Here is a 23,531-nt window from a genome sequence, read left to right on the forward strand (position 1 = left end):
CCGCCCCCCCGTCGGCGATCGCTGTGATTGGCTAACAAGTGTGAACAGCCAATTACAGCGTTTTCTGTGTCACCGGCGAATAACGTTCGCCGGTGACACAGGGATCGGTGGTGATTGGTGCTGTAAAGTACAGCACCAATCACCACGAGGTGTAAGGGTGACACTGGTGTCACCCCACCTCACCCCACCCGCCCCCAAAGGCCGTGATTGGTTCGTCGGACCGACGAACCAATCACAGCCATGGAGGGTGATTTAAACTAACGGTGACTGCACTGCAGACGCCATTCCGGTCTGGAATTGCGTGCAGTGCGGTCACCGTGCCTATCTGCCGCGATATACTGACCTGATCCTTGCAAACACTTACCTGATCACTGCTTGTAGCGTTCCTGGATCTTGTTACTTCTTGTGACTTCTGTGTTGTGCTGTGCTGTGTTGTGCTGCTGCAGTGTGTTCGAGTTATAGATAGAGAGATAGAGAGAGAGAGATAGAGAGAAATAGAGAGGGCTAGTGACAGAGAGTGCTATATTTTGTGCTGCTGCAGTGTGATAGAGTTATAGATAGAGAGATAGAGAGAGATAGAGAGAGATAGAGAGAGATAGAGAGATAGTGACAGATTGTGCTATATATTTTTTATATATATATACAGCTGTACTGCGTGTGCAACTGACTGCTGCCCCCCCCCCCTTTTGTGCTGATCAGTATAAATTAACTGATCAGCAACTTTTTGGGGGCGCAGGTTTTTTTTTTTATATATACCTGTCAGTGCTGCTGCTGCAGTGTCATAGAGTGATAGATAGTGAGAGATAGAGAGAGATAGTCATAGAAAGTGCTATATTTTGTGTCTGCTGCCCCCCTTTTGTGCACCCCCAGCAACTTTTTGGGGGTGCAGGGGTTATTTTTTATATATATAACTGTCAGTGCTGCTGCTGCAGTGTCATCGAGTGATAGATAGAGAGAGATAGAGAGAGATAGTGACAAAGAGTGATAGAGAGTGCTATATTTTGTGTCTGCTGCCCCCCTTTTGTGCACCCCCAGCAACTTTTTGGGGGTGCAGGGGTTATTTTTTATATATATAACTGTCAGTGCTGCTGCTGCAGTGTCATAGAGTGATAGATAGTGATAGATAGTGATAGATAGTGATAGATAGTGAGAGATAGAGAGAGATAGAGAGAGATAGTGATAGAGAGTGCTATATTTTGTGTCTGCTGCCCCCCCCCCCTTTTGTGCTGATCACTATATCTGAGGTGATCAGCAACTTTTTGGGGGTGCAGAGGTTTTTTTTATATATATATACCTGCCAGTTGCACTGTCAGTTGCACCAAAGGTTGTGCACCTGCTGCCCCTCACTGGTAATCAGTGTCGCATCACTGATCACCTTTTTTTTTTTTTTTTGAGGGTGCTGTGGGGTCTTTTTTTAATTTTTTTTGATAAAATTCCTGTTGCCTTTGAGCGCTGTTCAGTGACGGACGTTACTGACCAACATCTGTGCTCAATTTTTGGCGCAGGACCTTTTTTTTTTTTTTTTTTTTTTGCACTACATACACACTACACACTACATACTACATTGAAATAAAGTTTGTACCCCCCCTACACTATACACGTGTTGAAACATTTCACTACCAGAAACACAAAAATAAAAATGGCATCCCAAATGTCATCCCAAATGCCCCGACAAACCCGGCCTATGTATAAAGGAGTGTTTTAAAATATACCACACATCTATGGATTATTAGGTTCATAATTTCACCGTGCTTCGGGGGTCTTGCTAATGCCACATAGCACCCACAATTCATTCCACCAGAATCTGAGCCGCAAAATCCAAAAATCACTCCTTCCCTTCTGAGTCCTGCCATGCACCCAACTGGTATTTTTTGGTCACATGTGAGGCATTGCCGTACTCGGGAGAAATTGGGGCACAGATTTTGGGGTGCTTTTTCTCCATCATACCTTCTGAAAATGAAAAATTTTGAGCCAGAACTGCATTTTTGTGTAAAAAAATGTAATTTTTCATTTTCACTGCCCAGTTGTATCAAAATTGGTGAAACCCCTGGGGGTTTGAAATGTACACTATACCCCTAGATGAATTCCCTGAGGGGTGTAGTTTGCAAAATGGGGTCATTTGTGGGGGGGTTCCACTGTATTGGTGCTTTGGGGGTCTTGCTAATGCGACATAGCACCCACCAACATTCCACCAGAATCTGTGCTGCAAAATCCAAATATCACTCCTTCCCTTCTGAGTCCTGCCACTTTTTGGTCACATGTGAGGCATTGCAGTACTCGGGAGAAATTGGGGCACAGATTTTGGGGTGCTTTTTCTCCTTCATACCTTCTGAAAATGAAAAATTTTGAGCCAGAACTGCATTTTTGTGTAAAAAAATGTAATTTTTCATTTTCACTGCCCAGTTGTATCAAAATTGGTGAAACCCCTGGGGGTTTGAAATGTACACTATACCCCTAGAAGAATTCCCTGAGGGGTGTAGTTTGCAAAATGGGGTCATTTGTGGGGGGGTTCCACTGTATTGGTGCTTCGGGGGTCTTGCTAATGCGACATAGCACCCACCAACATTCCACCAGAATCTGTGCTGCAAAATCCAAAAATCACTCCTTCCCTTCTAAGTCCTGCCATGCACCCAAATGGTATTTTTTGGTCACATGTGAGGCATTGCCGTACTCGGGAGAAATTGGGGCACAGATTTTGGGGTGCTTTGTCTCCTTCATTCCTTGTGAAAATGAAAAATTTTGAGCCAGAACTGCATTTTTGTGTAAAAAAATGTAATTTTTCATTTTCACTGCCCAGTTGTATCAAAATTGGTGAAACCCCTGGGGGTTTGAAATGTACACTATACCCCTAGATGAATTCCCTGAGGGGTGTAGTTTGCAAAATGGGGTCACTTGTGGGGGGGTTCCACTGTATTGGTGCTTGGGGGGTCTTGTAATGCGACATAGCACCCACCAACATTCCACCAGAATCTGAGCTGCAAAATCCAAAAAACACTCCTTCCCTTCTAAGTCCTGCCATGCACCCAAATGGTATTATTTGGTCACATGTGAGGCATTGCCGTACTCGGGAGAAATTGGGGCACAGATTTTGGGGTGCTTTTTCTCCTTCATACCTTCTGAAAATGAAAAATTTTGAGCCAGAACTGCATTTTTGTGTAAAAAATTTAATTTTTCATTTTCACTGCCCAGTTGTACCACAATTGGTGAAACCCCTGGGGGTTTGAAATGTACACTATACCCCTAGATGAATTCCCTGAGGGGTGTAGTTTGCAAAATGGGGTCACTTGTGGGGGGTTCCTAAATTTTAGCATCTTATGGTGCCTAGAAACCTACATGGTGCCTAAAAAATAATCTCATAAAAAGGAGGCTCCAAAATCAAGTAGGTGCTCCTTCTATTATGAAGCCTGTGGTTTGGTCAACGTGCACACTAGGGCCACATATAGGATATTTATGAAAACAAAAGAATTGGGGGAATCAATTTTTAGTCACATTTCTCTAGTAAAATGTACTGTGTTCCTTAGAAAAATGTATTAAAATTGCAAATCTGCAAAAAAAATTAAATTTTGAAATTTCACCTACACTGTGTTTTAATTCCTGTGAAACACCTAAAGGGTTAACAAACTTCCAAAATGCTGTTTTGAATACTGTGAGGGGTGCAGTTTTTGAAATGGCATCATTTATGGGGGTGTCTCACATACAAGTCCCTCAAAGTCACATCAGAACTGAACTGGTCCCTAAAAAAATCAGTGTTTGAAATTTTCTTGAAAATTTGAGAATTTGCTATTCATATTGTAAGCCTCCTAGTGTCCAAAAAAATTAAAAGGAAGTTGAAATAATGATGGAAACATAAAGTAGACATATGGTCTATGTTAGTTATTAACTATTTTGAGTGGTATGATTATTTGTCTCACAAGCAGAAAATTTAACATTTTGCAAATTGCTAAATTTTCCATTTTTTTACGACATTTTGGTATTTTTCACAAAAAAACACAGACTGTATCGACCCAAATTTACCACTAATTTGAAGTACAATGTGTCACGAGAAAACAATCTCAAAATCACTGAGATAAGCAAAAGCAAAAAAAAGTTATCCCCACTTAAGTGATACATGTCAGATTTGAAAAAAAGGGCTCTGTCAGGAAGGCAAAAACTGGCTGTGTCAGGAAGGGGTTAAAAGCAGACATCAAAATCATTGAAACCAGAACCAATCATTATTAACCCTACAGCTTTGATGATTGTGATCATGCAGATGTTATATTTTTTGCCTAACTTTGCTTTATGAAATTATTATTTTCTTTCTCATCAATAATTTTTATTGAAAATATAAATTTTCAATTTTTTTGTAGGGGGGGGGGGGATGCAGAAAAGAAAAATGGCATGGGGGGGGGATACAGAACCAGACACATGGGATGTAGACATATATAGAACACGTAAATCAATTATACATACATATAATCCAATAGGTAGAAGAAAATGTAATACATCAAATACATCCAAACAAGCGTAGGTCTAGCATATTAGCAGATATCAAATCTAATAAAACATTGGGGCTAACTAGGCATGGAATAGGAGGGGAGGGAGGAAAACAAGCTATGATGAGTAAAGGGAACCCACGCCATCTCTCGTATACTCATGCCATAGCCTCCATTTCTCCAATGGGGCGGAGGTTGCAGGTAAATGTGGCATACACTAAGTTTCCATAGTAAAGTGGAATTGGATCTTATTGGGGATAGGAGGGGGAGCAGACTTTTTCAAATTATGGACTCTAGCTGCTCTAGCAGCTATACAGGTATGGCCCAACAGGTGAGGCAACACATCAGCGGGAAATATATATAGTAAGGCTATGGCCGCAGAAGGGGACAATGACAGGTTTAGTTCAATCAACTTGAATATCTCGGACCAGAAGGCCCGTATAGAGGATTATGACCAAAAGATATGAAAGATATCTCCTACTTCTCCACAATTATGCCAACAGTACTTTGAACAGGATTTCCAAAACATGTGTAGTCTAATAGGGGTAAGGTATGATATATTTACCAGTTTAATATGCATCTTCGTGTGATTCAAATACCTAGACATTCGGTAAGATGAGATGAATATCTGCTCCGATTGGGCATCAGATGTAAGGAGTCCTAAGTTCTTCTCCCATTTCAAATGTGCATTAGATTTGGAGATAGGGATCAAATCTAAAATGGTCCTATACCAAAAAGATATATCTTTTTTTGAATTGTTTTGAGATAGGCGCACCGATATGGCCTGGGGAATTGGGATTGAGGTTCCCATAGGTCTGGGCAACTTTTTGTACCAGTGCTGGACCTGAAAGTAATGAAGTAGCTCCATGCTCGGAAGGTTGAAATGGGTCTGCAAGGAGGAGAATGAGAGGATGTTGTCACCCTCTAATAGATTACCTAGTACTCTCATATTACTATCATACTAGGTTGAAAGATTAAGATTGGGATTTAAGTTAGCTACAATACACAATGAAAGTGATGCATAGGGAAACACCTGAGCAGGGATACAACACACCAGCCCATCCCAGGTCTGTATTGATATTCTCGTGGATGGGAGAAGTGCTAAGGTAGGAGGCCGTAAGCGTGGTTGTCATTTAAGAAGGTCTTCTAAAGGAAAGGCAGGATTCTTTGTTCTTTGAATGGATACCCAACTCTCCTCAGAGGGCGTTTCAAACTAATGTTTGAGCTGAGCTAATAAGCAAGCCTCTTGGTAGAGGATCAGGTCAGACATAGCCAGTCCTACATTCGGGGCAGTATCATCCTAGTTCGGGCTAATCTGGGCGGGTGCATCTTCCAAACATAGCGAGTAAAAATAGAACGGCAGGTACTGTATTCAAATAATGGGGGGGGGGGTAGATTGACATCAAAGACAAAAGAGGTAGAGGGAGGGATATGTATTGCAGTGATGCAGAGCACTGATTATAAGGGTAATGTGATTGGAGAGTAGATATTATTGGGGCAGGGATATTTATGGGAAGAGCATCCATTTTCGACGCATTCATTTCATAGTATGAGGCCTAACTAAGGGGGGTATTAAATGCCTGTCGAGCATGTTATATTGTCAAGATTTTTTATTTCTTCAACTGGAAACTCTGTTTTCGTTCGGAGTTTTTCTTGATTTTCGAGATGAGCTCGCAAGATTTGTGATTTTGTTTTGCTCGCTTGTCAAGATGACCAATGCTTGAATTGTCGAGCATATTTGGATGAGATTTTTTGGGATATTTTCATCTGCCTATTCAATGTGGATTATTGTTCAGGTGCCCGACTGCTTCAAGACAATTTCTCTCTTTTTTTTTAACTGCCTCTTTCAGGATTCGTGATAGGGTACTATTGATTTAGAAATCTGCCCCATAAGCATACCCATTCCAAATCCACAAGATTTTTTTTGTTTATGCAACTCTTCTCTGCTCATATTTTTAATTGTTTGAATACTTTCATTCCATGGTTTACTTTACAAAAGTGATTAATATGTGTTATTGCAATGCATATCATGTACTTCAAATTTCCAAAGTTTGTTGCTGGAGCATCTATTTCAGTAGCCTTCTATAAGCATGCTTGAGGATGACCTGATATTATGAAACAAAGCTTCTGAACAGTGAAGTTGTTTAATAAATGGCACAGTATCTCTAGAATAGCTTAAATTCCTTTTATACCTTATATATATTTGACGCTATTGTAATGGGGGATATACTATTTAACTACTGTACAGTTCATATGGCCTTATGGATTTAAATGGTGCTTTTTCAAACTTTATTATTTGCTTTGAAAATGTTGTCTGATTTTTACTGCCTGTGTATTTTGCATACATTTTTTTTAAGCTATGTATTTATGAGGCAATGTGGATGGACCAATCACATCACTAAGCTCCCTTGTATCCATGAAGGGTCAGATTATCCCATGATGCTTTGTTTGTTGTTACCATATTTTGTTTACTTCACCCACAATGCAATGGGTTTATAAAGTATCTGTCAAGGAGGGAAGGCGAGATCGGCATGCCTACAGCTCGCCTCATTGGTCAAACATCGACAGGAGGAGTCACTGATAATTTACACTTTGAATAGGCGGACACTCAATTGTCGAGCTGCATTTTGACTGTTGAGCAAAACAAAAATGCAAAACTCGACTATTTGGACTATTTATGGTGGGATTGAATACCCCCTGTATCTTTGTAAACAGGGAAGGGAGGAAATTGGATCGCTGACAAGTAGAAGGATGTCATCTGCAAATAAGCATAATTTATGCGAAGTGTTGCCAATAAGCACCCCTGGAAACTCCCCAGCCATCCAAATTTTTTCCGCAAGAGATTCTATGCCTAACGTAAAGATCATAATTAATTTTTTACCGCGCATTTACTATGATTTTCTTCCGGGAAATGAGCTCCAATAAGCTCCCGTCACAGCGAAGAGCTGTACGCACAGTGATAGCTTTCACAATAACTTTGCTTCCTAGATACGGCCATTGGCGTGCACATACTCTATGTCAGTGAACAATCTGGAGAGGAATCATGTGGGGAAAAAGTATGTTTTTTAAAGGATATCTGCAAATTTTAAGTGATAAATAGGCCCATATGTGTTAAACAACCAAGTAATTGAAGTTGTTCTCTGCACATATTAATATCTTCTATGTATCTAAAACTAGTATATAATTGGTACATTTATGACATTTCATGGAATAGCATTTTATTTTATTATTATTTTTAAACATCTTGTTATTGAACTAATGCACAGTTTACTAATGTACATTTATTATCATCTGTACACGTTTCACAAATTGCATTTAACATTTTCAAGTCAAAGCAAATCATGAATGTTTTGACATGACAGTTTCTGTAGAAATTGTAATTACAAATGAAGTATGTAAATAGAATGCAAGACAAAAAAATAGAGAATAATAACCAGAAAATACTTTCTTGGGCATACCTTCAGGGCACTGTGACGTAAAAACGTACACAGCAACTGGTGAAAAATGCATACTGAATGAATAAGTGACAATGGGTGTATAGAGGGAAAAAAAACATATATAAAAATGGACAGACTTATTAAAAACCCTGTACTTCTAAGAGCTGCGTGTGATAATTCGCAGTGGGTTAGGAGCATGGAAAGCTGTTGAGGAAGCACCACTAATCAAAAGTGTGCCACACATAAAGCACGTGCACCGGATGGCTGCATGTCTGTGCAGGCAAGCAAATTGGCCGTCATGTCAGCATATGCAGGTGTCGACCATGTGTCGAAGTGACTGACTGGCGTAAGGAGACGCCAGGCAGACTGCGGCAAGGTTGCCACCAATGAAAGGCTTTCCTATTTATTTATTTATTTATTTATATATATATATATATATATATATATAAATATATATATATAAATATAAATATATATATAAATATATATATATATAAATATAAATTTATATATATATACATATATATAAATATATATATAAATATATATATATATATATATATATATATATATATAACCACTGCCACCAATGCAAGGCTTCCCTAATAAATAAATAAATAAATTATATATATATATAATAAATGTACAGCGGCACTGGGGTCTTCAAACAACTCAGACAACGTTAACATGTGTGGCAACGTCTTGTCGGAGTTATTTGAAGACCCCAGTGCCGCTGTACATTTATCTCCTATTTATCTGCACGGTCATCACCGGACACCACTGAGGGCACGGGGCCCATTATCCTACAGAGCTGAGTGCCGGCTATCTTGCCGGCTATATATACCACGGCCCACCAATGTATATTATGCAGTAACAGCCGGGGTGGCGTTTACCTGATCGCTAGGCTCCGAATATACCCAGCCCAGCAATCAGGCCCCAAAAACAGAAATGCACTGAAATTAAAGGGCCCCTGCTCCCACCCTTGGAATTCAAACCCCGCCCATTATGTAAATATCCTTTTTTAATGAAAGATTTTCATCAAAGTCTTTCGCCGCCTGAAAATCTCTCGCTCTTTGGTGAAAATAGCTCAGTGAGTGTGTACGAACTACTTTGGTGAAAGATATATCTTTCAGAGATTTGGCAAAGTCTTTTGAAATGAAAATCTTTAAGTGTGTATGGGCCTTTAGGGTGTGTAAGCAGGAATGCAGGCTGTTTTATCTCAACATAAGCAAAAACCCATCTAATTTCAGATTGCATTAAGGATATAGCTGTGGCCATTGAGCACGGAGCAGATTTATTAACATTGTTTTTACTGAAATAATGTGAAAAAGGATGTTTTCACACCCATTTTACATTATTTTAGTTTCATTTAAATGTTTTAAGGGGCTTTTGGAGCATTTTTCTTGAAAAACTATTTACCAAACCATTTAATTTACAGTTTTTTTTATTAATCAAATTGCCTTTCTAATACTTATGGGAAATGCAATCCAACCAAATTCACCAAAATAGATATGAAAAAACTATGCAGTGAGCCCTGTGATAATATTGTTATCTTCAAATCACTGGGCTCGCTGCAAATATCCCTACCTCTGCACAGAAAGCTGTGCCCACTGACAGAGCAAGGTCCCACCCACTGTGATCAGCTATGTGTGTCCAGTGGACACCCAGCAACATTGAACCAGCTCTATCTTTGCATGCAATAATTGATACATTCATGCTATTTAATGTTATCGCATTGAGGGGCCGATTCTGTTTCACTGTAAACCAAATTTAGCCCCTGCCACGATGGTCGGGGTTTACGCATGCATACACACACAGGTATGCACAATGTAGAGTTATAGGCATTTAGTGACTCAAGAGGTGTATCTACTGTATTCTGTAACAGCACATGCTCATATAGGCAAAGTTCATCTTGTTTATGGATATGAGGGCTATGCAGTTGGATGGAAGTGTGTGTGTGTATATATATATATATATATATATATATATATATATATATATATACACAGCTGTTTTTACATGGATATTTTACACCAAATCTAAGTTAGCATAGGTGCACATAGAGATAGGGGAAAGGTGCACAGAAGAATGCACATACAGTGAAAGAACATACAGTTTCACCTTATAAACCCTCTAATACAAGTGTCCCCGCCTCTTACCTGATGCAGCCATGACCGGAAGTGCACGCCTCCTCTATTATAGATAAATATATCTATAATATAAATACACTTGTGGGCAATCTCACATTGGTGGCAGTGGTCTCATTTTATAAACGTTTTAACAACTGCTTTTTTTTTAACATATGAGGAGGCAGCGGCTGGGGACCCTGGAAGCGGGTGCGGGGGCATCCAGGCAGACATGTCAGGTGGGCGTGTGGCCGGAAGGACCTGCGGGCGGAGGGGTGCCCAGCAGCCTGACGAAATTGTGGCCATTCGGAGGGGTACTGTAGCCGGAATTTAGGTGCATGTTGGGGGAGGGGGGAGGGAGCAGGGGGAGGCGGCGGGGCGGCATGCGGGCTGAAAGTGGCTAATCTTTCAGCCCGTGCTGCGTACACACATAATCCAATAGACCGGCGGGTACTTGTGTAGTTTCACGGCGCCACTAAATCGCATGTGATATCACATGCGATATCGCATGCGATTTAATACCTGTTCATATCCCCACTATCCGCTGTGGCGTGGAGTTGATTTTATATAGTGTGGCGAGCGCAGCGAGACACCGAGCCCGAAACGTGGCGAGCGTAGCGAGCGCCGCAAGGGGACACGGAATGCGATATCAGTAATGTACCATAATCCGTGTCCGCTCGCCACGCTTCGGGTTCAGTGGCTCGCTGCGCTCGCCACACTATATAATTTCGACTCCACGCCGTAGTGGATAGTCGGGAAATAAAGAGGTATTAAATTGCGTTTGATATCGCATGCAAAATCGCATTTCTCCGAATATACTCCGCCCAGCGATCAATTCTGAATCAGGACCCAAAAACTGAAATGCACAGAATAATATGGCCCCTTCTCCCACCCTTGGAAATCAAACCCAGCCCATTATGTAAATAGCCTTTTACATGAAAGATTTTCAGCAAAGTCTTTCACCTCCTGAACATCTCTTGCTCTTTTGGGAAAATAGATCAGTGTGTACGCACTACTTTGGTGACAGATATATCTATCAAAGATTTTGGCAAAGTCTTTTGAAATGAAAATCTTCAAGTGTGTATGGGCCTTAACTGTCAACGTTTCAAAGCTTTTATTTTCGGTTCGTCTTCAGGACAACAAGATGAAGCAATGTGAAAATAAAAGCTTTGAATATATCACTTAAAGTAACAATTTTGAACAAAATGACTGGCATACGTTATTTAAAAAATTACATTATTTTAATAAGAATCTGTATTTATTATTTTTGTTTCTCCAGCAATCAGTTGGTATAAACATTCCCATTACTAATCCCACAAAGGATCACCTCCATTTTGATGTACTGGTGAATGGTGCTGGGATTTCTGGGGATGAGAATTTCAGTCTGCAGCCAAGAGAAACTTTCCCGTATGTGGCCAGGTTTTCTCCGACCAAAACAGGGATTTCAACTGGGAGGTAAGATAATATATGTAAGGGGTGCAGGATAACAAAATATTGTCGTGGTTTGTTTTCCAGGTTTGGCTATGAGGGTATTATTGAACATGACTCGGCTGAGGAATTCTTTGGAATTTTCTGATCTTTTTGTGTATACACATAAGTTCAGCCTTCCCTCCCTCCCGCTGGAGGTCATCTTCTCTAACAACAGAATACTAGATAATGTATTCATGTCATCTTCATATTTTTAGATATAGCAAATTCAATGCTTTGCATATTTTCTCTTCCATACTCGTTTTAAAGAAAAAAATATTATTCTATTAAATCATTCTGCTTTTAGTGTACTCATGTCATGTTCTGATTCATAGATACCTGTATTACAGATTCCATGCATTACATTAATGCATCCTATTTTCTCCTCCTCACTAAATTACTATCTATAAATCTACATTACCTACATCTGCTTTCCTCTTTATGCGTCATGTTATATTGGGTTTTACTTCTAACATTATATGTTTATATTCAATACTTTGATGATACTGTATTCCTTGTTCCTTAAACACACACACACGTGCACACACAAACACACATATATGCTGTATATAAGCATATTTTATAATGCAGTACAATGTTTATGCCATTATTTAAATATGACATTTCTAATTCTGGTTTATAACTCGGATGTCACAATAAATATTTAAATGTAATGCTAATTTATGCTGAATAGGTCATTTAACATCCAAAGTGTAATTAAATAGACACAGTGACATTCACTGTTTGTCATGGCTAAATTGTGTGCTGTAATTGGTGATACCTCCCAGAATGCTGGTCAGTTAAGATCTGTGTCAGTCTGTTTATATTTATTAATGCCTGTTTATATAATTATACTGTATTTATTGGACAGTATTTCTCAGGAAAAACGTTTTGAAGATGTTTTTATTTTTTAGATTAGAAAGGTACAAGGATAGTTTTGCCAATGTAAATTGTTAAAGTCATTGCTAAAGCTTATAAGCAAAAAGTAAAGGTTGACTTTTACATAGTTACATAGAAGTTGAGGCTGAATAAAGATGTGCATCTATCGAGTTCAACCTTGGTTTCTCAGGTAGAGACTAAAAATAGCTAATTGAGAATTTCTTTGAGCTGTGTTAAAAACTAAAATAAAACAAAACTGTACTACAAACTAAGACAGTCACCTAGGGTTATTGATTTGACTTGGCTCACCAAGGTTTATTATCATCTATTGTTCTCAGCTGTAATACGATACACAGAACAACATGGTAGGGGATTAGTACAGGATTAAGTCCGACAGCTCTGGCTCACTTAATCCTTTTAAAGGGCTAGATGAGGATGGCTCTATCTGTATATATTGAGGGTGACAAAAAATTATCTATCTATATATATATATACCTATATATATATACCTATATATATATGGTGAAGAGCAGCATTGACCATTTATTATTTATGATAATCATATATCTAGGGAAGCACGGACATTGTAAAGGTTTGGGTTACTGCCTGAAAGCACTGAGGTCATGGGTTTAATTCCCACCATGGCCCTAACTGTGCAGAGTTTGTATATTCTCCCCGTGCTTGCATGGATTTCCTCAGATCTAGAATGTCTGTGTGTGCTAGAGAAAATAGATGGTAAGCTCCACTGGGGCAGGGACTGATGTGAATGTTCAAATATTCTCTCTGTAAAAGCTATATAAATAACTGGTAATAAGTAAATAATATATTATGAATAACACTGGAAATATGTCACTGCCATTATGCAAGATCACCCACACATGTACAGTATGTATATCTTTCATCTTTCTGTTTTTCTTTTATAGTGTCATTTTCCAATGTGATGTATTTGGAGAATTCTGGTATGATTTACAACTGACATCAGAGAAACCAGCTGCTGTTACAATTTCTGAAGTTCCCTGTGAACTTGGAAAGTTAGTATATTTTTTTAAAGTATATTTATTTCAATTGCATATTAATTAGAGATGTGCACATCCAGATTTACCCAGATCTCAAAATGGTATATGGAGCCCATTGAAATGTAAGCCCTTTCCTTTCTAATTGTATACATACAGTACATACTGTGTCTGTAGGGTTTTTCCCCCTATAATGCACTCTTAGCAGTGGTAATTTAACAATGCTAATACCCTTGTTGGGGGCTATCCAATTCGGACCAGTGTCCCATCCAATGCCAGCACTTATCAGGAATAACGGTTTGGGTGCCTGGGGCACCTGAAGCATCGTCCACAATAAGCAGTCATTAAAGCTAACATACAAGAATGGGAAGTTTTCCTGGATTCCATGTTCTATTGTGCAACCTTGGGTCTTTTTTTAATCTGATATAAATGGCATTTAATTGGATACCACAATAATGGTTCCCTAAATGGATTGCATCTGATTGCATACCCCCATTAGACAAAATATCAAACAAGGAGTCAACAGATAATACCTACTCTTTTTGGAACCAGCGACCATCTTTTTTTCTGCACTGTCTCTGTCTAAGGCCCCAGCAACTGATGTCTACCATCTTTCTTCTGCAATGTCTATGAAGCACCAGCAACTGACAGGTGGCAGCTCATCTCTGCACTGCCTCTTATACTTCCCAGCAACTCACAGGTGCCATCTCTTGTTTGCATTGCTTGCTACTGTGTATACTCTCCAGCAACTGACAGGAGCCATTGCTTATCTGCACTGCTTCCTATACTCCCCATAAACTCAAAGGTGACAGTTATTCTCTTCTCTGCTTCTTATACTTCCCAGCAAATGACAGGTACCATCTCTTCTTTGCCTCTTATACTCTCCACCAACTGACAGGTGCAATGTCTTCTGTGCACTGCCCTTTTATACTCTCCAGCAACTGACAGTTACCATCTCTTCACTGCACTGCCTCTTCCCAGCAACTAGAGTTTCCCTTCAGTTTCCCCCAGTGCTTTTGGTTCTTGTTGCCAGAGAGAATCATATTACAGTATACAATTGTTGTCACTTCAGAATGTAAATGGTATTTAATAAAAAAAAAAAAAGATATTTTCTTTACCATTAATTATGTATTAATTTGCACTGGTTATTAAAGTTTAGAAATTACAAATTACTTTTTTATTTTCCAGATGGGCTCGGCTCTTTATTCCACTTACTAATCCTACAAAGGAAACTTATGACTTGAATACATTTAACAATAACCCAGAACACTTCATGGTGGAAGCAGGCCACAGTAAGCCAGTAAGTTAAAGTATATCTCAAACTATTGTTTTTAGAAATCTAGTTATCTAATGCCATAATACAGTATGTCATTGTGAAACGGTTATAATGATCTATTAAAAGCATTGGCTATTGACTGTATTAAAGAAACTTGCTGTTAAATAAGTTTCAAACTAATTTTTAATATTGATAACAGAATGTAAACTAACAGTAAGTGGCAAGCTAATTAACAAAATATCCTTAGTAATGACATAGGTATTGCCTCATTAAGCAGATATAGATAGTGTTCCTAATTCACATGTGGTTTAAGGTGCTTTGCATGGCGCACAGTACTAATGTTCCATACGGTGCATGTGCCTTACAGGTCTGCGATGTTGGAGGTAGATCAGCAGTAAACTATCAGTTGTTGACAGTCTGCTGTCATTTAGGGATGGGAGGGGCGAAAAAACAGCCTCCAATTCCCAAAACAGAGATTTGCCACCACTATTGTAAGGAGTAACGAGGCCAGGATAACTATCAGAAGACTGGCATTTCCTTGCCTTTTTATAGGATGTTCTACGGCCAGTTGCATGACCCCAGATCATCCTATGCTGCGTTCTAGGATGCAACTTGGATCACTAATGTACACAGGGGGTGTGACTCCTCCTGCTGCATCAACATAGCGACAACAACTCTGTCATCAAATGGGCTATTGATTGCAGATTCATTGGCACACTTGTGCTATGTCTGCAGACAATGTTTAATGGGAAATTTTTTAACAATTTCAGGGATACAGGGGGTTAGTCTGATACACTCAGAAACACACAATCACTCTCTAATGGACAAACCATATGCCTTGCAGGTGGGGCTGATGTAACATGTGCAGAGAGAGTTAGATTTGGGTGTTTTATTGTTTCTGTGCATGGTAAATGCTGGCTGCTTTATTTTTACACTGCAATATAGATATCAGTGTGAAGTACACCCCCACCCAAATCTAACTCCCTCTGCAGATGTTACATCAGCCCCACCTGCAGTGCATATGGTTTGTCCATTCATTAGAGAGTGATTGTGCCTTTCTGAGTGATTTAGAATAACCCCAACAGTGTAAAGCAATATACTTCTAAACTTCAGACTGATAACTAGATGGGTAGAAGCCGGCATAAACAGGAGGTTAGGATGAGAGATTACTGTGTTTAATGAAGAAGTTGGTCTTGAGAGCCCCTTTAAAGTTTTGTAGGGAGCTCAAGTGTCTGATAGGGAGGGAAAGAGAATTTCAGAGATAAGGACAATGTCCAAAATCTCATAGGTAGAAATGGGAGGAAGTAACCAGCTGGCAGAAGAGGCAGTGTGCATTTGTGAAGCCAAGAGGGGATCTGGGAGTGCAAAGAGACCTAATGATTCACACCTGATTTGAGGATCATCAACATAGAAGTGATAATGGAATTAACTAATCAAGAGAGGATGTATAGAGAAAAGTGGAGGACTAAGAACAGAGCCTTGCGGGACACCTACAGTTATTGGAATTGGGGGTGGGAGATGGAGTCATGAGCGGAGACAGAGAAGGAGCAGTCAGAGAGGTAGGAAAATAGCCAGGAGAGAGCAGGATTACGCAGACCAAGGGAATGAAGGATTTGGAGGAGAGGCTGGTCCACACACACAATGTCAAAATCAGCAGATGGGTGAAGAAGAAGAATTAGAGAGTAGTGGCTGTTTGGCAAAATGAAGATTATTGCAAACTTTTGTGAGGGCATTTTCAGTGGAGAGGACAGAATGGATCAAGCAGGGAGTGCGAGTGAAGTAAGGTGGTTGTAGACAATTTGCCCAAGGAATTTAGAGGCAAAAAGTAAGAGAAAGATTGTACTGTAGTTGGAGAGTTTTAGGATCAAGGGTACAGTTTTATGAATAGGGTAGACAAGAACATTCTTGTAAGCGGAGGAAACAGTGCCAGATGAGAGGGAGAGCATGAGGAGGTGCGCATGGTGGGAACAGGCTGAAGGAGTAAGGAGCAAGCTTAGCTAGATGTAAGTAAGGGACCATAAATGCTCGATGGTAAACACGATTCATCTAGAATCCAAGCTATTAATGTGAACAATAAATATATGTCCCTCAAAGTTTGAACTACAGTAAGCTACTAACTTGCAGTGAAGCAAATTATTTCTTTACTTGATACTACTGTATTTCTTACTGTCAATGTTAATTATTTAGATACAGTGCATAAATACATCCTTTAAGAAGGGTTTCTTTTAAAAGACACTTTTGCATAATTGTATGGAAAAAAATACAATGTATTTGGTCATTTTAATAAACACATAGTTTATTATTGGAAAATGGTAATTTGGTAATTTATTTAAAGAGGCATTTATAGCATTGCATTATATAGCATGCATCTTTGTCCTTACAGTTCTCCGAATAAGGCTTTAGGTTCCCTTTTTTGTTTTACAAATGATTTACATAGAAATGGGTTTGAATTTATGATCGTGACTCCTTAATATATCAAGTGAACTGTCCAGAGAGTTAAAAATATTCCCAGTTCCATCTAGTGTGCCTGGTTCATTAACAGTGACTTAAGTGTAATTGTCAGTACAATTGCTGTGCAATGGAAAAACCCTTTGAAAGTCATTGTATTCATTTCTTTGTCTGAATTTAATTGTAGCCTAAAATATTTATACATTTGAGAAACTTATACCAATTCCCTAAATACTGCTAGAAAATAAAATTGTGTATTATGAATAATATGTGCTTGGATAGAAAGTTCTACAGTGTCTAGGTCAACACCAAAAGTTGGACATTGACAAAATGTTGATATATGCAAAAGGCTGGCCTGAAAATGGTTGATACATGGAAAGGTCAACATGGTTTTTAAAGGTTTTTATATCAGTGTAGACACCTGGCAACATGGACCCCAAATTAGAGTAGCGTTTACCCTCACATGGCTCATTTTGCTCACCATGCTTCGGGCATGGTGCCGCACTGTGCTAAGCACACTTTACTGTTCCCAATCTGAGTCTATGGGGAGTATTCAATAATTTCTTTCTCCACTCGCAGGGTTCCGGAGGGCTGCAGCATTCACTGCCAGCCCTCAATGTCACCCTATTCAATGCAGCAGGGGCTCGCTGCCCCTGCTGGCAAATTTTAACCCCTGCGGCGAATGCCTCAGGAAGCGGGGGACGGGGGCTGGCAGGGAGATGTAAGCCTCAGTGCCTGCCCCAGAATTTATGGGGGAGGGCTCCTGGGGCACAGGCAGCAGAGGCTGCCCCCGGGAATGCTGGCACGGGGGGCAGAAGTAGGGAGCCGCTCCTCTGGTCCCGCACGTAACAAGCCGCGACCAGAGTGAAGTGAATATATGGATATCTAATGAGCGGCTCCAGGCTCCCGGCCACCTGCTGGTGAAAGTGGAAAAAAAAGAAAAATATTTAAAAAAAATTAATAAAAATGAAATATATATTAATGTGCTTTAAGCACATGAATAAAAATAGCATGCCCCTAAACAGAAAAAAAATCTGATTATTTGACACAAAAAAAAGAAACCCTTTATTTTAAAAGATCACTTTCCAGTTCACCATAAAAAGATGTCGAATGCAAAATGGTGAATCATGGCAAAAATCAGGGAGAAAGCAATTCGCCATCCTAGCATTGAATACACTCTCGGCGAATTCCAGTGAAAACCCCATTGAAATATACCAGCGAATTGCAGTGAGCATGAAACGGAGAACTGGCCGGCATTCACTGTTCGCTTTCGGCTTTATATATCGCTAACTGCCATCAACACACCCACAGCCATATATATACCTACACACACACACACACCACTATATATTTACCAATTCACTTATAGCCAAACACTTACACCCATGTACTGAAATATAATTAATATAATAAACTTTTTTGCAGTGCTGTGCTACTGTACCTGGTGTCCTATGATGCTCCCCTGTGCAGCCTGCACTCCACATCATCACTTCTCTCTCCCAATAGCTGGTCCCGGACCCCAACACTGCTGCTCCTGGAGTTGACAGCTGAGGGGTCAATGGGGTGGTGGGGTGGTGGGGTGGTGGGGGGGGGGAGGCAGTAAGCTCTGCATGCTGGGCTTTCAGCACTGCAGGCAGAAGCCAGGGTCATCAGCGCTATGGCCGGGAGTCAGGGTCTTCAGCACTGTGGGTGGGTGCCTGACTTTCAGTGCTGCTGGCAGAAGACAGGGTTATCAGCGCTGTTGCCGAGAGTCAGGGTCCTAAGCGCTGCAGGTGGCCACCAGGGTCATCAGCGCTGGGGGCGGAAGCCTGTGTTATCAGCGATGCGTGTGGGCAATGCAAGCAGGAGCCTGTGTTATCAGCGCTGCGTGTGGGCGATGCAAGCAGGAGCCTGTGTTATCAGCGCTGCGGGCGGGAGACAGGTTTGTCAGAACTGCGGGTGGGAGCCCCTGCCTCACCTTTCACTGAGCTTGGCAGTACGCCACTGCGGGCGGGCAGAATACAGCAGGGCATGGCAGGGCAGGGATGCCATTCGCGGTGCGTGGCTCCGGCGCCCTGTCAACTTCGCCCGGAGCTCACGCTCTGCCCTAGCTACGCCTCTGTCTGGAAAGTATTCACAGTGCTTTACTTTTTCCACATTTTGTTATGCTACAGCCTTATTCCAAAATGGAATACAGGTTGAGTATCCCTTAACCAAAATGCTCAGGACCAGGTGAATTTTGGATAATGGTTATTCCGTATTTGAGAATATTTTTATATTTCAATGATGTATCTTGAGGTATCTTGCATTTATGTTGTACAAACACAACACATGAAATACACACAAATATATTTTATTTGTGCATAAAACAAGGTTTCAAAACATGACACAAAGTTTGTGTACAATCTCAGATACTGAATTTGAATGCCAAGCAATGATTTTTCTAGCACATATTTTGTGCCAGTTACATATCATGTCCCCAGTAGTGCTGTTACAGATGTCCCCAGTAGTGCCAGTTACATATCATGTCCTCATTAGTGCTGTTACAGATGTCCCCAGTAGTGTCAGTTACATATCATGTCCTCATTAGTGCTGTTACAGATGTCCCCAGTAGTGCCAGTTAAGGGCCCCATACATCAGCAATTAATTGTGACAATTTTCAGATATGGAGATGATTGCCACAATTAATTTTAGATGTGTGGGCTCCCCCTTTTGGCAATCCCAATCAAAATCGCCAATCGATTGCTTAATCAGGTTTTTAAACATGTTTAATAATCTGGTATTATCTGCAGATCTTTTTTATATGTGTGGGCATTCCCAATTCGTCTTCTTCATCTATTTACATTATGAACAGCTGAAATGACAATCGATTGGGGCAATTTCCAGATATGAAGATGCAATATTTAGATGGAAAAATCTGCCGATCACTGAAATAAATCTGTAATGTGTGGGCAAAGTCAGATAGATTGTAAAATCCATTTATCTGGCCAAAATATCCCTATATCTGAAAATCCATAAATTGTGATTGCTGATGTATGGGGCCCATTACATATTATTTCCCCAGCAGTTCTGTTACAGATGTCCCCAGTAGTGCCAGTTACATATCATGTCCCAAGTAGTGCTGTTACAGATGTCCCCAGCAGTGCCAGTTACATATCATGTCCTCAGTAGTGCTATTACAGATGTCCCCAGCAGTGCCAGTTACATATCATGTCCTCAGTAGTGCTATTACAGATGTCCCCAGCAGTTCCAGTTACATATCATGTCCTCAGCAGTGCTATTACACATGTCCCCAGTAGTGCCAGTTACATATTATATCCTCAGTAGTGCTGTTACACATGTCCCCAGTAGTGCCAGTTACATACCATGTCCTCAGTAGTGCTGTTACACATGTCCCCAGTAGTGCCAGTTACATATCATATCCTCAGTAGTGCTGTTACACATGTCACCAGTAGTGGTTTTAGCAAAAAAAAATTGTACACACAATACCCAAATATGACAGTCTGACCCAAAGTGGCTATCCAATCTGAGTTCACTATTGTACATTAGAATGAATGATAATACCCCTGGATACTATTTTCTGTTAAAAATATGTCTAACCCATTTTTAAACGTATTACCTAAATCTTTCATCACAACACTGCTCTGTCATAGTATTCCATATCTTAATTGCCCTTACTGTGAAGAAAACCTTCCTACACTGGGTGAAAAACTTTATGTATTTATATAAATTAATTATATCCCCTCTTAGACACCTCCAATGTAAGCATATCTAAACTGGCTAGCCTTTACCATAACCCAATGATTCTAAACCATTAAACAATTTTGTTGCTCTTCTCTGAACTTTTTTAAGTTTCAAGATGTCCTTTTTATGGAGTGGTGACCGGAATTGTACACTGTATTCTAGAGTAGTCCGTAATCACTTTACCAATGATTTATAAAGTGTCAAACTTACACCATCGTCCCTAACCTCTATGCCTCTTCTTATGCATGCTAATACCATATTGGCCTTGGCTGCTGCTCCTTAACATTGGGCAGTGCTGCACATTGTACTGGGATGCAGTTTAAATCCCGGCGGTCGGGATCGCGGCGTTCAGAATCCCGACGCCGAAATCCTGACAGTTTCTCCCTCCGTGGGTGTCCAAGACACCCCTGGAGGGAGAATAAATTAGCGTGCCGAGCGTAGCGAGGCACCGGGCCCGCTGCGTGGCGAGCGCAGCGAGCCCGCAAGGGGGGGGGCGATCCACGTCCCCCCCTTGTCGGGATTTCGGCGGTCGGGATTCCGGCGTCGGGATTTTGAACGCCGGGATTCCGGCGTCGGGATTTTGAACGCCGGGATCCCGACCGCCGGGATTTCATACTGAATCCAGTGTACTGTTAAAGAGCAGTCCCAAATCCTTCTACATTAACAATTCTCCTATATTTTTACCATTTAATTTATAGATCACAATGTTTGTTTCTGATCCCAAAATGCATAACCTTACATTTATCAATATTAAACCTCTTACATTTGTCTCAGTTACAAAAACTTTAGTTTGTTATACAGTAGTAATCCATGCCTTCTCCAAAGCACAAACATGCTTGGCATGCAAAAAAAAATGAACATATTAAAAACAATAAATTAAAGATAAAAAAGAACAAAAGTCACAATGGGGGAGATTCTCTAAGCGAAAAATGCGGTAAAAACCCCGTTATCGGGGTTCTTACCGCATTTTGGGATGCTGTAAGCATCCCCCGCCGGGTTACCACGGCAGGGGGCATCGCCCCCTCCCCCCTCACCTGTGTCCGGGCAGCACAGAGCTGTGCTGCCCGGACCTGTGACCTCCTCCCTGCACTGATCCTCTTCCGGGTGCAGGGAGGAGGAGGAGAGCCCGGCGCAGCAGCAGCAGCACCGGGTGTGTGAGGGAGGGGGGAGCCGCCGGGACCTGCTGGGACTCGGCGACGCTCACCGCAAAGGACAGCTCTTAACGCAAGAGCTGTCCTTTGCCTTAATTATTGCATATGTTACAACATATGCGATAATTATAAATGCGATGGGCGGCGAAGGGAGGTGGAGATTCTTAGAGAATATCCCCCAATGTAGGCAGAACCATTACAGTTTTGAATGCATATTTCAGGTTGTTTATTTGTATAGGACAGGGATAGGGAACCATCGGCCCTCCAGCTGTTGTTGAACTACACATTCCAGCATGCTTTGCAACAGTTTAGCATGGCCAAAAAGCTAAATTGTAGCAGGGCATGCTGGGATGTGTAGTTCAACAACATATGTAGGGCCAAAGGTTCCCCATCCCTGGTATAGGGGCTAATAAAATACAAAAATAATAAGGCTAGTTGTTTACTAACACAGTTTGGACGAGATGTAATAGGGGTGTTTTTTACCGCTAAAGAATTGCTCCAAATTGCACATGTCACTTGCGTTTTCTGGCAACATCAGTCTGTAACGGGAGTGTTACATTTTTTTGGTAATATTTATTTTTTAAACCCTCCCCCTGAGCATAGCCAGCCCTGGGCTCTTTGAGCCTGTCCTGATCTCCCAAATATGAGGGGAAAATTAACCGGGGTGCCCCTATATATAAGAAACCAGCACTGGGCTCATGGACCTTTTCTGGTTTCAAAAATATGTGGGACAATAAGATTGATGGCCCCTTGTAATTTGGTACCAGCACTGGGCTCCAACAGCCAGCGCTGTAATGCCACAGGCAGGAGACACTTTTTATACAAGATACCCTGGTTGAAATATTAACACCCTGGCTGGCCAGCCCTGGACTGGGTTCCTGGGTGGTGCATTGTTTTGTGTAAAAAATAAATGTTAAACATAACATGTGGTTGTGCTGTGGAGCAACAAGTCCCAGCAAGTGTGGATTAAAGGGGGAGTTCCCCATCTGATTGGATGCAGTCATCTCCATGGAGACAGTTACATCCAATCAGGGCTGAGTTCACTGATGTCACTGGTATTTCTCTAAGTTTAGGGGAAGAACCGTATTTGAGTATATACAGATGGGCTCTTCAAGTGCAGGGTTTGCAAAAAGTGTTGTTTTTTAAGCGCCTGGAGTGCTACTGGACAAGAAGTCGACCTGAGGTGAGCGTGTGGCCAGGTGAGTATGTATGTTGGCATCTGTGAATGTGTGCACTGTATGCATGTATATAACATGAAATTTGTACTGGTCTTGGTCATGCTGTGTGACTACAAGTCCCCGAGGGTTCTTTAATGCCCTGTATGCAGGGACTTTAGTTCTCTAAGTCCCCTGCATGCAGGGGAGGCAAAATTAGATGCATGTGCATGGCACGGAATCGCGCAAGTAGCCGTGGGAGTTGTACATGACAAGTGGTGCGGAAAGGATGTGTGTGGCTACATCTGTAAGAGTACACTCATCAGGAACTTGTAAATTGAAAGTTTTTATTAATCACAACATCAAAGTAACATTAAAAGTCGAC

The 23,531-nt window shown here is 40.8% G+C and overlaps 1 protein-coding gene across 3 annotated transcripts in view; it reads left to right on the top strand.

The window, feature by feature from the left end:
- CFAP47 (cilia and flagella associated protein 47) overlaps window positions 1–23,531 on the top strand; it is a 474,937-nt gene that overhangs the window by 345,657 nt on the left and 105,749 nt on the right. For 2 of the 3 annotated variants that reach the window (XM_083174330.1, XM_083174331.1), the window contains exons 53-55: window positions 11,315–11,490; window positions 13,305–13,412; window positions 14,583–14,694. In XM_083174330.1, coding sequence (XP_083030456.1) covers window positions 11,315–11,490; window positions 13,305–13,412; window positions 14,583–14,694 — 396 coding nt within the window. Of the gene's footprint in view, window positions 1–11,314; window positions 11,491–13,304; window positions 13,413–14,582; window positions 14,695–23,531 lie in introns of those variants that run through there. The other variant, XR_014470467.1, reaches the window with a different exon arrangement.

This window comes from Crinia signifera, chromosome 2, assembly GCF_055691185.1.
Source record: "Crinia signifera chromosome 2, ASM5569118v1, whole genome shotgun sequence".
Taxonomy (NCBI): Eukaryota; Metazoa; Chordata; class Amphibia; order Anura; family Myobatrachidae; genus Crinia; species Crinia signifera.